At 34.8% G+C, this 14,555-nt stretch overlaps 1 protein-coding gene and 1 long non-coding RNA gene across 7 annotated transcripts; one reads left to right on the top strand and one right to left on the bottom strand.

The window, feature by feature from the left end:
* Nucleotides 1–21: 21 nt before the first annotated feature.
* Nucleotides 22–14,388, top strand: LOC126874784 (protein tramtrack, beta isoform-like). 6 transcript variants are annotated; one of them, XM_050637206.1, is made up of 6 exons: nt 2,439–2,584; nt 2,642–5,907; nt 6,136–7,873; nt 7,999–8,031; nt 8,493–9,485; nt 9,857–14,388. In XM_050637206.1, exons 5-6 carry the CDS (start codon nt 8,522–8,524, stop codon nt 10,411–10,413), a joined length of 1,521 nt encoding a protein of 506 aa, XP_050493163.1. In that variant the 5' UTR covers nt 2,439–2,584; nt 2,642–5,907; nt 6,136–7,873; nt 7,999–8,031; nt 8,493–8,521; the 3' UTR covers nt 10,414–14,388. The 6 variants fall into 6 exon arrangements, with proteins under 6 accessions (XP_050493169.1, XP_050493168.1, XP_050493164.1 ...); XM_050637212.1 differs by lacking the exons at nt 2,439–2,584; nt 7,999–8,031 and adding an exon at nt 22–168; XM_050637211.1 differs by lacking the exons at nt 2,439–2,584; nt 7,999–8,031 and adding an exon at nt 1,159–1,295.
* On the bottom strand, nt 8,335–8,590 carry LOC126874813 (uncharacterized). Its single transcript, XR_007693025.1, has 2 exons — nt 8,469–8,590; nt 8,335–8,378 (listed from the first exon to the last, which is right to left on the bottom strand). It is a non-coding gene; the product is annotated as an uncharacterized LOC126874813 (long non-coding RNA).
* Nucleotides 14,389–14,555: the final 167 nt, after the last annotated feature.

Genomic DNA, 14,555 nt, shown 5'->3' with positions numbered 1-14,555 from the left:
ATTATCGAATCGATAAGAGGTTTGAAATCGAATATTTCGTAAATAACGGCCGGGGCACCACTTTCATCTTGATCTCGCATGGAGAGTTTGAAAAATTGACTCCAGAAATGAATGAAGATTTTATTATTATTAATTCACGTTATTCAGATTTACATTACATCAGATTGAGTAAGTAAAAATTTAGTTAAATACCTCTGGATTTTTGGATGAAAATAATTTAATTAAAAACTTCGAAAATTGAAAGATTAGAGAATGATTTAAAGAGAGTAAAGAAATTATGATAATATTTAGATCTACGTTTTTATTTTGAAACTATAATGCAATGTTAATATTCTTATATTACATATGAAGGTTACACAAGAAACATATGGTAAGTACATTTTTGTAAATCTTCTGATTTCAGTGTTAGTTTATGTTAGTTCAGACGATTTTTATATAGCATGGCTAGAAATGAAAACAGCCTGTTAGGTCCAAAGATAGCTGAAAGAATAGCTGATAAAGTAAAAATAAAAACAAGTAATATTTTAATATATTCAATGTCCTAATATTGTGACAAGCAATATTTTGAAAATTTTGAGAAGTATGAAGAAACACATATTCAGCTCTAATACCAAATAAGAAGACAGTTTTGGTAATATAGGATTGACTAACAATATTTGAAATTTTAAAACTGTATTATATCATATAATATAAAATAGTATTATATAATATTAATAATATAAATATACAATAATAGTTCTTATTATCACACATTGGTTATCATTATATAGTTTCACTATTAACTCATATATTTCTTATTACAGTTTCCACTAATAATACCGATCCTCTCAGACTCCTAAATGAAGCTTACAATTTGCAACGCCCTTTCGAAGAAACAAAATAATCTAACCTTTCTCACGGAATTTAGCCATAGCTCCCTTTAGATGGCAGGAGAAGCTCTTATTACTCATTCCTAGCCCGCAACATTTTATCGAAGATTGACCCTGTAACATACATAAGGGCCGTTCCTGGGGGAACCGGGGACCAGGAGAAAGGGCGTGGAACACGCGATCAAGGAGAAACAGGTTTCTATTCGCGGAGACTTCCACTTACCGGCCGTCGACTCCGTGGTCGATGCTCTGGCGATCTGGTTCAACGACTTTCTTCTCCGCGTACAAAACAAGCTATGGGCATTTCTTTGACCTCCTGACTAGTGCGCGCGCGCGGATTACATCACACTCTTGTAATCGCTCGGCCACCAAGTTTTTTCGCCGGAGGAGACGCCATGATGCACAAAAACGTATATCAGGAGAAATGTTGGTATTAGGAAAATCATGCATTGGCGTAGGGCTTCCCAATTACAATTTATATAAAATGCTCAGTTACTATATACATATTAAACTTTCATTACTTTTGTTTCATATCCATCCATTTACAATGTGCAAGTCTATTAATTTAGATAAATTTTTATAGGATTAATTATTGATTAAGGATAATTTCGTCGAAGTTTTGTAACATGGAAAATAGTTTCTCGATTACCGAAAGTTGGAAAACAGGGGATCATAGTTTAGACAAAATGTCTCTCCCCCATAGCTATGTGCTATTCTTATCATCCCATCCTCCACACTTTCGCACAGTTCTCTTCATGTTAAAAAGGACTCTCCGTCACTTAGTCTCCGGTTATTTTTGACTGTGGCTCGAAGTAACGGTCGAAGAGAAAGGAGAAAGAAAGAAGGCAAAAAGAGAGAAATAAATTCTTCGATCGCGTCGGATGTGCACATTAGGCGTGGCGAAGAAAAGAGCAGCGATACAACAGGTGCCTCATACAGGAAACCGGCATTGTCAAGCTCCAAGGACATACCGCTATAAAAACTCTTCTATTCCATCCGGGCAGACATAAAAAGGGCGCAGAGGAATAGAAAAGGAATGACCTTGAAGGGTAGGGTTGTCCAACGAGCGGGAATAGCGCGCGCATAGATGCGTAAATTATGCGCCACTTTCTAAATGAAATATGGTATTCCTATCTTTCTTCTTTCCTAAAAAAATACTCGAAGAGCTGGTTTTTGGCGTTAATAATACTGGTAAAACTTATTCAGTTTTAAACGACAATAGGAATTCTTTTCCACTACATTTTATAGTAAATTCTATTTCCAGTCTTTAATCTATTAAAAGTCTATTGATTTGGTAAAGAAATTATTCTGTTTTAATACTGGAAATAGAACGTACATATTTTTTCTATCCATTCCAGGACTCAGGGCTCTCTTGTATAATAATTTATCACCTAATAATATTAGTGAATTGACAAGTTGCTAATTATATTATTACTTACTTTTTTGTAATTTAGAAATTTTACATTTACAATGGAATAATTAGATCATTTGTAATTTGTAAAATTTATTAATAAAGTTTCATCTGTTTCCTTGTCAAAGTGTGGCTTGTGACTTGTAAGATTTTATCGATGTTAGGTTAATTGCGCAAGGAGGATCATATAATAATACAACTTTAAAATCAATTACAAAGTTAAATTTTTAGCTATTATGACAAAATACGAGGTTGGAAGCATAAAAAAGGGGAAAATAAATGAAATAAAAGGAAGCTAACAAATGTAATTTATATCAACGTGTATATAATGCAGTGATCTAACATCTGAATATTATTTCAGGGGCTGGTTTGTGAAACCCGGATTTTGGAGTCAGTTTTCCCGAAATCGTACGAAAGTCGTAAGAGGGGAGGGCACCGTGCGTGCGTGCACGCGTGTTGCGTGCAGTAGGCCTACGGTAGATGCACTTTTGGGAAATCATGCATATACGTGGCAACATCGCACAGCGGGCTCACATTCCACGTGATCAGGACCGGTTTGCGGGTGTCGACCCACTGACACTCGTCCACCACAGATAAACCTTGGCCCTGCATATGGGATACATACACCTTACTTGTGCTTCTTTTTATTGCAACACTGAAGATATTCTAACCACTGATGCATAGAAATCCACTGGACGATCAAAATGGCTGTTGTTTTACAATGGTTATACTACCACTCCTACCATTCAAAAATAATATCTATTTCCAAACATTAGAACACGAATTAATTTGTAGTTATTTAAATTTTTAATCTATCTTAACAGGTTAGATTATGCAGCAATTTTCAGAAACAGATTAGAGTTCTAAAGGAATGACTCTATAATAACGTCATAGAATTCCATTTCACTAATTAGAACTATATTCCATCCCCCAATGTGCTCGCGTAAATAGAATATTATTACTATAGAAGAATACCATTAGAGTATTATTATTGTAGAAGAGGAGAGCTTGAAGTTTGATCAGAAGAGTATTGAACGAGAATTATTATCAAATAAATAAACACGCGAGAAGGGTTTGATTCTTACATTAACACCTCGTACAGATGCATGTAAAGGCCTCGGCGTGCATTGCAAGGCCATTGACCGAAGGGATCCCCGATCGATGATCGGCTACCTGCTGATACATTGTTGCCTATACAATAGCGAAAGTATTGTTGGTCCAGTGGGTACCCTCCGGCGTCAAGTGCAATTATTCCGTGTAACCGAGTACACTTTGTTCCTACTGTTCAAGATCTGCTTTGCCTTGTTGCATGGCCATTCATTGCAGCTACCGGGTGCAACGCCCCATTCACCTGTGTCATCGGCCTCCACGAGTAATTCTATGTGCATCCTTTCTTTCTATAGAACACAAGTACTATCTCGGAGCAACAGAAATGATTAAAAAGTACTATTACTAAAAATAATTACTAGAAATAATTAATTTTATTAGTAAGGTGCAAAATGTTCTTTTTTAATGTAGTCTTCTAAAATCAGATGGCATGAAAAAATGATTCTATATTGAAGGATTAAGCAGTTTATCATTTTAAGTTTGATACAATTAAATAATAAAGATAATTTGATATGCATTTAATGACATAATCACGTTCTACGAATTTGAATTTTATTCTTTCGCTCAGACGATTGAGGCAAAATTTCGAGACAGTTTTCTAGAGAAGTCAGGAGGACGAGAAGCGTATGTGAAGAGAAACAGGTTCCTCAAGGGGATTGAAAAGCCGCTTGCATGCACCTTTTCAGATGAGACCAGCCTAGATCCATGTAAAGCTCCCTTCCTTACAGATAGCCTACACCTACATGATTCTTCTGTGTATTTTACGTAAGTGGGATGCACATGTGTATATCTAATGGTTCATTTATTTCATTTTCGGAGATCAACACAATTTAATATTATTTTAAATTATCAGAATTATTTATACAACCTTTATCTCTTTGTTTTCTAGAAGAAAGAAGAAGTAGTCAGAGTAATATTTTTAGAACGACACGACAAAATACGCAAGAATACCGAATCAAGAATTCTATGCTATCTGTAGATAAGCAAACAGTTGGTATCCCTCTATCATCGCTTTGCTCACGATAGATAATGTGCAACGTTGCTATAGCTATCACTAATATGTTCTTCCTATTCGTTCTTTCTTTCCTCTATTCGAGGAGTCACTAACTTCCTTTTTAATGGCTCCTTCGGAACGCACGAAGCAGCCTATGGCTTTTCGTTCGTCCTGCGTTTTTTTAGTGAAAATCTGGTCGTCCTGAGACAAGAGGGAGTAAGCTGGCTGCTAAATCTGGAGCTCCGGTTGGTTGTTTTATTAAATGGAACCGCAACTATTCCAAAATGCCTTGTGCATAAACCAAGATCAATTCTATGATTCCAATTTACTTTATGATTTAAAGAAAACTTCAAATTGTACAATAAACTGCAAATCTTCAATTTTTAGGTAATTCTATAAATGGCGTAGTTGAAATTTAGATTTTGTTAATTTTTTAAATTTAGAAATTCTCCATTTCATTGATATTCGACGACTGAGTGAAAATTATTAATAATATTAATAGACAATTAAAACAGTGTTCTCTAGTTTTAGACATCTTTTGAAAGATAAATTTAGATTTGGATTTAGATATCCTATTGAAAGAGGAACGAACATAGCAATTTTATAAATTAACACGAAAGACCAATTCACTATGTGGAAGTAGAAAGAGTCTAGTCGAGGTCGGTGTGTTCAGCCGACATCGAATATGGAATTTTTTCGATGGCGCAACGGTATACAAGGATTCACCTTAACAGCTTCGCATTCCCCCTTTTCCTTCGTCTTTTTCTTCGCCCAAGGGTCTCGTCCGATGGCGCACTCACTAACACATTCACAATTCTATCGATGTCAGTGTAAAACTATGCATACGTGCACGCGAGCACGCAGGAAAACGATTTTCTTTTATCGTGCCCCGCTTTTATCGTCTCTACTTCTTCTTTTGCTGTACGAACTGGTCGAGATAAGGTGGGAATCGAGCCGCATATTTTCGGCCCGTTCTTAATGCGCCACTTCGCGAGCCCTAGTAAACAGGAAACGACGTCCACGTGCGTCTGTTCGTGAGGGAAAGGAGAGAAGAGAGAACTGGCAAGCTTTTTTAGCTATGTTTCATTCAGCCTTCTATTTTATTCCCTATATGAATTTTCATTGCAATCATCACAGTAGATCTATTTTTTTAATTTTCTATGGAAATGGACTTCTATAAATTTATTACAAAGTAGAAAGAGTTGAATCGAAGAATAGAAAGTTATACTGCTGGTTACGATGAAATGCGGTTTGATTTGCCAGGAACATGGGAAAAATTTTGGAAGATTTTATAAGAGGACGCAAGCGCAATCGACAGTTGCATAGAAGCCAGGGCGTGGTAACAATTTTCGGGAACGCATATAGACACGCAGGTTTCTCGTACCTTGCCGCACATTAGTCCACTGATAATTAGTGATGGTCTTAAGATGCCTCTTCAGTTTTCACAATTTTTAACATCTGTATCTCTCTATCTATACGTATAAATTCTGGAAGATTTGCAACAAATCTCTTAATTTTACTAAAAGGTACATTGTCGCTCTATTCCTTAACTATCTCCATTAGTTTGTAAACTGAGAAGACTGAGTTTAAAGTTTATGAAGTTTAATGTTGTAAAGGCAGGGAAGGCTTAAATAAACTGAATATTTGTTGCTTTCTAAATAGAATTTTCATCATATTATCATGAATTTGTATTTTATATACCAATGAAATATATTCATGCAGGAATACTACAATAAAATACTCATTCATTTCAGGATCATTGAAACAATACAGTGTCAACTAATACGAAGAGGCAATTTTGTAATTGAGCAAGATAATAAGAATTTTTAAATACAAAATGGTAGAGAAGTCATGATAAAAATTTCGAGGAAATAAAAAAGTTGAGCCGTTGCTCGAAAACTTGCGAGAAACAGGGAATCTAATATCCATCGCTAGCGCTGATACGCGGGTGAAAGACGTGGGTGTACACATACGATGCCGCATAGTCATCCACGCACGCACACGCGTGCAAGCATGCACCACTTAGATGTGTATGCATCGTACCCCGCAGGATATTGGCCTAGACGCAGTGTGATTGGCCGATCATGCAACCAGGGGCGACGATGCCTCTGCAAGACTCCTTGTGCGTGCTATTCAGTGGCGTAACTTTGCCATCTATATGTTTTTTAGCTTTTTTACGCCCTTTGAAGCCGAACTTCAATAGTATAAATACTACATAGCACAATTTACACCAATAAAATAGTATAATATTACAGAAAATATGAAATTAAAATTGCAAGTCATTATCAATATAAACTATCATAGTTTAAAATTACATTCATAATATCTTAATTATACAATTTGGCTCATTTCTGAAACTAATTCATCTTTAATGAATAGATAATGAGTAGTGATAGAAGCATACTGCAAATTGTTATTTGTTATTAATAATACAATAATATAATCAAATATATAGTTAGATGCGACAAATTTTACTTTCTGAAAACTAGCAAGATTTGCAGTTAAATATCTAAGGATTCAATGGAACATTAGTTTCTTCAGATTTCGTTACGAACAGACTATGGTTCGCATAATCTACTCATTAAAACAAACTTGTTAATCGCCTAGTTATTTCGTTTCTGTTGGACAAAGTTATTTCGTTAATCGCGTTAATCGTTCTCGGGTACCGTTCATTTCTTGCTAATGCATTTCATTCATTAATGATACGTCATTTAAAAGTCCTAACTAGAATATTTCGCATAAAGGGACGTCAGTTACGCCACTGGATATACGCACACAATGACGACAGACGAAGCACGAACGCACACGTATGAACACCCCTATGCGAGGAGAGCCATGACCAGCTCGGCCTAGTGCGTCTTCCACGCACGACTCGTCAGTGGTCGCCGAGTAGGCCGTGGGAGAGGGTTTCTAAATACGTTAAAGCTTGCTTTTGCTACGAGTGTGCACTCGTATCGTATCGACTAGCGACACCGTTGCTTTCAAAGATACTATAATCATCATCAGGAATGCACCAAACCTCGAAAGAAACTAATGTGACGATTGCGAAAACAAAGCTTTAGTGAAGATATACAAATATCGAACAATACACATGTTAAGAAAGACAAGGACAAACATTTGGATAGCAATAGAAGATAAAACCAAGACGACAGTAGAAGACGAAGATAAGAACTTTCGTGGGTGAATTTTGTTTTTGTAAATTAGACCGTGTACATGATCTGTTTGCAAAATGATTGGCTATTACTGGTGAAGATTAAAGGGATGTGAAGAGATTTGCTTTGATCGGCGGTTTCGCGTATACACGCGCTTCCGCGCGCTATGTGCAGTCACTAGGGGTTGGATTCTTTACGGCAACGTTTCTGTCGCCTGGCTTCAACGAAATTGAGTTACCAATGCGAGTGCACACATATGCTAACTAATCGTACATCTCCTAACGTACTACTCGGCGGCCATTTGAACAGTTTCGCCGTACTACGCCAGAGTTTTGGAAATGTAAGTCTTCGGAATACTATGTCATAGATGTTTCAGAATTATACTAATAGATTCTTTTCTAATTTGTTATATACGTACGTAGACTTGTCATTATCAATGTTTACAATATTTTATATTTCATGTAGTATGCATCGTGGATTAATGTTTGTCAATCATTAGTAAGTTTTATTAATAATAATGTTTGTAATAATAATTGTTTACATATTTTTAACGTGTTTTTTATTTCTTAGTTTTTACTCGCTAAAGCTTAATTTATTCATCGCAAGATCAATGTTGCTCGAATTTTAACTTCCGTATATGCGTTATAGCATAACACGCGTCTTGCACATGCGCAGTATCCGATTGTTAAATGAGGGTAGTTTCACAAGCATGACTCATACCTCGTAAAACATTATGTCCCATGAATTTCATTTCCAATTAGCGGTTCAATTGTTAAAGGATGCGTAAAAAGCACCTCCTAAAACATTTTTACATTTTTATTTTGTAAATTCCAGTTTACCGTGTTCTATAATTTTACAAATTAAAAAATTAATCGTGTTCGATGCTTATTAGTCAGTTCCAATCATATAATAGTAAATAATTAATTAGTGTTAACCTCATTATTCGCAATTTCTTTCAGAACCCGCTTTGCTGATTGAGTTAACCGAGATGGCGAGTACCTCGCAGCAGTACTGTTTGCGTTGGAACAATCACCGCTCTAATTTACTGACAGTGTTCGATGAGTTGCTGCAAAATGAGGCATTCACTGACGTGACTTTGGCAGTTGACGGAGGCGCGTCTGTCAAATGCCACAAGATGGTCCTAGCAGCATGTTCCTCCTACTTCCAAACTCTGTTCATTGACTTGCCATGCAAGCATCCTATCGTCGTATTGAAAGACGTGAAGTATTCTGAGATCAAAGCCATCCTGGAGTATATGTACCGAGGCGAAGTAAACGTGGCTCAAGAGCAATTGGCTGGGTTATTAAAAGTCGCGGAAGTACTAAAGGTGAAAGGGTTGGTTGAAGAAAATGGCCCCCAAGGTCGTCGTGACGAGGTTGAAACCTCTATGTCACCTCCTCCAGCCATAAGCACCAGTACAACCAGCAGCGCAGCTCACAGTAGTGATCATACGTCTCCTCCACATTCTACGGGGACTACTTATGATATTTATGGCAAATCACCAGCTGATAGAAGTAGCCGTTTACCGCTGCCAATGTGGCCTCTACCAGGGATTCCTATCACTCATTCCAGCTCCAGTCACCAGACGGCGACACATCAACATTCTGCCATGTTAAGCGGGTCATCATCCATTTTAACCGGTTTTGAGACTTCTCCATTGAAACGCAGGAAACTCTCAAATATGTTAATGAACAGAGACACGCCGATTCTCAGAACGGTGCTGGGTCAAGGTCACGCGGATAGTTCCCAAGGGATTCCCCTCTTGCACCCGGATAGCCACGAAAATCAGTTCAGAAGCAACAGTAATGGCTCCTCGAATGAGAATGACAGACGCAGTAGTACGGATGTAGTTCATGGGGATCCTGCACATAGTCCTTATACTGATGTGTCTATAATGGATGAAGACGATAAGCAAGCATCGCCACAGTCATATATTCCAGACATTAAACCAGGTAAGAGAAAAGAAATTAATATAAAAAATTCAATTTTCTTATGATTTAGCCGCTAAACTTTGTTAATACGTTCTACTATAAAACTTATTTTGAGTTTGCTTCATTTTAATGAACCAATCAGCTTCAGTATTAATACCTGTTTGATATATTTTTCTTTTTTAAAATTATCCACACAAAAACGTTCAGTAGCGTGGAATTGACAGAAGTTCTAAATGATTTATGTTTATATAACATTTTGTGTTTGAATATACCTGTAAAATGTACTGTCAAAGTTTTGCTATTACTCTATATATTACTGTCATTAAATATAGAAGAATGTATATGTATATCATAAATCAAATATTAAACACAATTAATACTTTTTGTTACAGGGATGGTTAATTACGTACCAGCGCAAAAGCCAGAATGGAAACGGTACAAGCAATACACGAGGGACGACATAATGTCTGCGATCGAGGCAGTACGTTCGGGAATGAGTGCCCTCCAGGCGGCACGTAAGTACGGAGTACCCTCTCGAACTCTTTACGATAAGGTGAAAAAACTAGGAATCACAACATCACGACCATTTAAACGTGGCTCGAATGGTAGTGGCGCCTGTTTTCCTTACGGAATCGGTGGTAACGCAAATGGCAACATCTACAGCGGTGCCCTCTCGGAAAACGAGAACGAGAGTGGCAGTGTGATCGAGGGTTCTGGATCTATCCTCGATACATATAAGTCGAGAGACGGTCTTGTAGACCGGGAGATGTTGGACGCCAGTCGTTGTACCTCTAGCCCCATAGTGCATTCCGTGAAACAGCAGAACAACGAAGATCAAGTCGAAGATCTCTCTATAAGTCGTAAGTCGGATGTTCGTGTGATAGTCCCACCAACCTCAGTGATCAAGGACGAGGAGGATATTGGCTCTGATTCGTGTAGTCACAATTAACCTAGGTTTACTATCTTACCTCTCATGATTACCAGGCTATACCTCTGACAGATACTAAACGTACTATTACTCAGTCCTTTATCACATGGGAACTGTTCGAAAAGTTTCCAAATAATTTAAGGGCATTGGATTTTAGAAGAAATTATACGCAAGTATCCGTAGTGTCCCGTGAAACGAAAATACGTTCCAGCTTCGTAATATAACGAATTTAAAAAATTATTCTATATTTGACGATGATCTGATTGTTCGTTTCACGGGAGATCCCCCTAGGGACAATCACAGAAGTGTGTGTGCCTCAGAGAGAGCAACAAGGCGATATAAATGGATTAAAAGACGCAACCAAACAGAAGCCAATTAAATAAGTCAACGTTTAACAAATGACTCAGGGATCAATAATAGAGTGTCGTCGCAAAAGTAAGTCATAGAACATACGTATATACATAAGGAATCTGGTATATGAGGTTCTTCTCAGATTACCTTGCACAAGACTGATTCATGCGTTATGAGTTCAAGAGACTGAAGTATAATCAACGATTGTGTTCCGAAGTTGTTAAAGCCTAATGCTAATAAGGAATATAGTGCCTTCTCATATTAACGTACTTTAACAATTTAAAAGAAAGTATCAGTAGTTCATTAAAAGTTGTTAGTGAAAAGGAAGAAAAGCTTTGCAAATGTTCTTGCTCGAATATTTAATGAAATTGACGACATTTATATATACATATATATATGTTTTTGTTTTTTTAGCTTATTTTAATTTGTGAAGTCTTGAAGAAATGCGTTTTAATCAGATTAATCGCAGAAACTGGCTTTCGATGATACGCGAAAGATCTTCAAGATTTCACAAACTAATTTCGAATCGCATTAAGCTTTAAACACTTTTGAACTATTGAATATATATATTTGTTTTTTTTTAATTCAGTGTAATCATTGTGATTCGATATTCTCGTTTTTTTCTCATCTAGCAATCTACATAGTAGTAATATTTTATAATCTTCATTGATTTTTATAGAATATAAATGCCGCGTGAAAGAAAAAGGTGAAGAGATTGTATATTGTTTTAATAATTTTGTTTTTAATTCTTTTTTTTCTTTTAAGAGAGATTTTCTATCTTTAGCATTAAATGCTGTCACTATGACATAGATTATATATACAAACTATATATTATATACATGTATACATACATACATATATATATATTCTGAAAAAGCATAAAGAAAGAGAAAAAAAGGATGGAGTTATACACTTTGAATAATTTCGTGTTATTGACTGATGATATCGCTGTTAATTTGTTGCTAATTATAAGAATACATTAGCGTTACTGATCAATGGCCCTGGGATACAGCTGCAATATTGCTCAATATTAATGCATAATAACATACGAATGAAGTACCTCTAAATATTAATGCATAATAACATACGAATGAATTACCTCTAAATATTAATCCATAATAACATGGATTAATACTACCTCGAAATATTAATACATAATTACACGGAACGAACTACCTCATTGTACAACGAACAATAGTGTTCATTATTAACGTTAAGACTGATAGAGCCGAACCTACATTATTATATATATTGTCTGCTATATTATATTATATCATATTACCTACGTATAGATAGTGAAGTAATAAATTTAAAACATACGTTACGACTCACATGTTCTTTTTGAAAATAGATTTAAGCACTTTTTATTTTTCAGTTATAATTCTTTTCACTGAAACATGTTACTGAAATACAAAATGCAAAGTGAAAAATTTGGAAAGTATTCATTTCTTTATCAATAATATTAAAATAGAACGAAAAACAGAATTTGATAAAACAATCATCCTGAGTGAACATGGAGAAAAATGCAAACGCAAGGCAATGTATTTTCAAAGAGAATACCGTACTTCATAGAAAAAAGTTGCGTGAATGAGTGATATCCAATGTGTGACGAATAATATGTTTAATAATTATTCCAAATCAACAAATATCAATTGCATAACAATTTCAATAGATTTGTTTAAAAATTTATAGCGCCAAACGACCATTTGAAATTTTTCTGTCCTCCCGCACTGGGTTGTTATTGGTTACTTTTTTCGCGGGAGAACAACTTTGCGCAGTTGGTAGTAGTATGTGCTGTTTGGAGAATTATTTAATAGTGGTGACGAATAACACTAAATTGTAATTTCACCTGAATATTTTGCTTTCTATTTTTACAGCATTTTACATATTTTATAGCATTTTATTATTATAACAATAGAATTGTAGAATAATGAAAAATTGAACACAATCAAGTGTCTCAAAGCACTCGAGTGTCAGATGAAATGACAATTTCTTGTTACTATTGCATATAATAAAATTATCACACTGTACCTGTACTCTGATCGCTATGCGATTGTAAAATAGAGAAATAATGTTTATACAGAATGTTTTAGAAATCATGGCACAATGATAATAAGGCGGCGATTTTAAGATAGAAAATAAGTCGAAAATGTTGAATGAAATTTATTGTGGTCTTAAGTGGATATACTGCGGATTTTTATGCATTTATGAGAAATTTGGAGGCGCAAAAATACACAAAATGCATACGATATACAGAAATATACCTTTGGTGAGCTGGTAAGTGAATATAAATCAGAATCATTAGTTTTCCAGAGAAGCACTTATAATATTTGAAGTGCAATATAAGGCCAGGTGTTAGATTTTGAATGTACTATTAGAATGATAAGCAAATGACAGTAATGTGAATTATATTAGCGTAAAATATCCAAAATAGAATATTTATTCTAATATTTAGCAGATGAAACAAATTCCTATTTAAGTTCTATTTCTATAGTTATGTTTATAAAAATACAAAAATTCATAAAAACCAACAATCTATAAACGGAGAAACTTTATTCTATGCTTCTAACTTATTTCACGTAGAATAAATGCTGACTGTTTACTCATAACCAGCCGGTAATTAGCCAAGTTCACATGATCGAATTTTGAAGTTTGATTTTATTGAAAACAAAGTGCCATGTGAAAAAATTTCATTCCATATTCTCGATTTATTGACTCACGTAGTATCCCTTCCTATACCATGATTATTAGAACACCTTGTATACAAAAGTGACTGATTTCAATATAGACAAATATTGAGGCCATATTGTAGCGATAGAAAGAAATATTAAAATTGAGAAAGATAGAAATATATAACAATGCCGAAATAGATATGCATATAACATGCCTAACCAGGCAAAAAATAGTTCAACCGAAGCAAATATTTAGACTGAGATATATTTAAAAGACTATACAATGTGTTCAAAATAAAGAGAGAAAGTATATAGTTGTAAATTAAAAGTGCAAGGTGCTCAAGAACATATCAATGAATTTCAAAATTCGCGCTCGAAGATGTCGTTAACAATTTCTGCACAGAATAATGAACTTAATGAAGAAAAGAGGTAGAAAACAACAAATTGAAGCGTATTTAATAATAGTTAATATATAGAAAATTGTAAAATCATTCGAATGGTCTAGATCAAAATTATAAAAATGATTTAGCATAAAATGTTATGGGTTTTCTTACTTATATGATATAAATTTTAAATGGTACATAAATGCAATTTTCGATGCCTTACGAAATTAAAATAAAGAATTTTAATTACAATAATCGCCAAGTTAAGATCGTACATAATCATCTTAAACAAATTTGTGGCATAGAATGTTGTCTCTTTTTCATAGTAATTTTATCATGTACATTTAGCATCGTATTATTTTTTAAGACTGACTTGTCTGCTATAAAATAATGTACACTTATGTACATGTACACACATACATACATACATATATACACGTATACATGAAAATGCACTTTTGATTAATTGTAAGTTTCTAATGTTTGACACCTTTCCACCTCGAAACACGGAGTTTTCTATTTCCATTATGTGGATGTATGTTACTAGGATTGTACAAGTTTGTTATAAAATACATTACTCTGAGAAACTCGTGAGAAAATGGTTTTTCTTTGTATATTAATTAATATATGTTTAAGATTTATTTTTTAACAATAAACCGGTAAATAGTTGAAGAAATTTCTTTTCAAACCACCAATCTGATCAACTTATTACAAAGTCCTATATTTTGTATTATTAAATAACATGTCGTTCCCTACA

The sequence above is a fragment of the Bombus huntii genome, chromosome 16 (assembly GCF_024542735.1).
Source record: "Bombus huntii isolate Logan2020A chromosome 16, iyBomHunt1.1, whole genome shotgun sequence".
Taxonomy (NCBI): Eukaryota; Metazoa; Arthropoda; class Insecta; order Hymenoptera; family Apidae; genus Bombus; species Bombus huntii.
The sequence above is the reverse complement of the archived record's forward strand: the minus strand, read 5'-3'. Positions and strand labels throughout refer to the sequence as shown.

Bases quoted from the DNA above. Each gene is read 5' to 3' on its own strand.
- LOC126874784 (XM_050637212.1), top strand. From the start codon at position 8,522: ATGGCGAGTACCTCGCAGCAGTACTGTTTGCGTTGGAACAATCACCGC. The intron at 9,486-9,856 runs GTAAGAGAAAAG...TTTTTGTTACAG, and splicing joins TATTCCAGACATTAAACCAG to GGATGGTTAATTACGTACCA.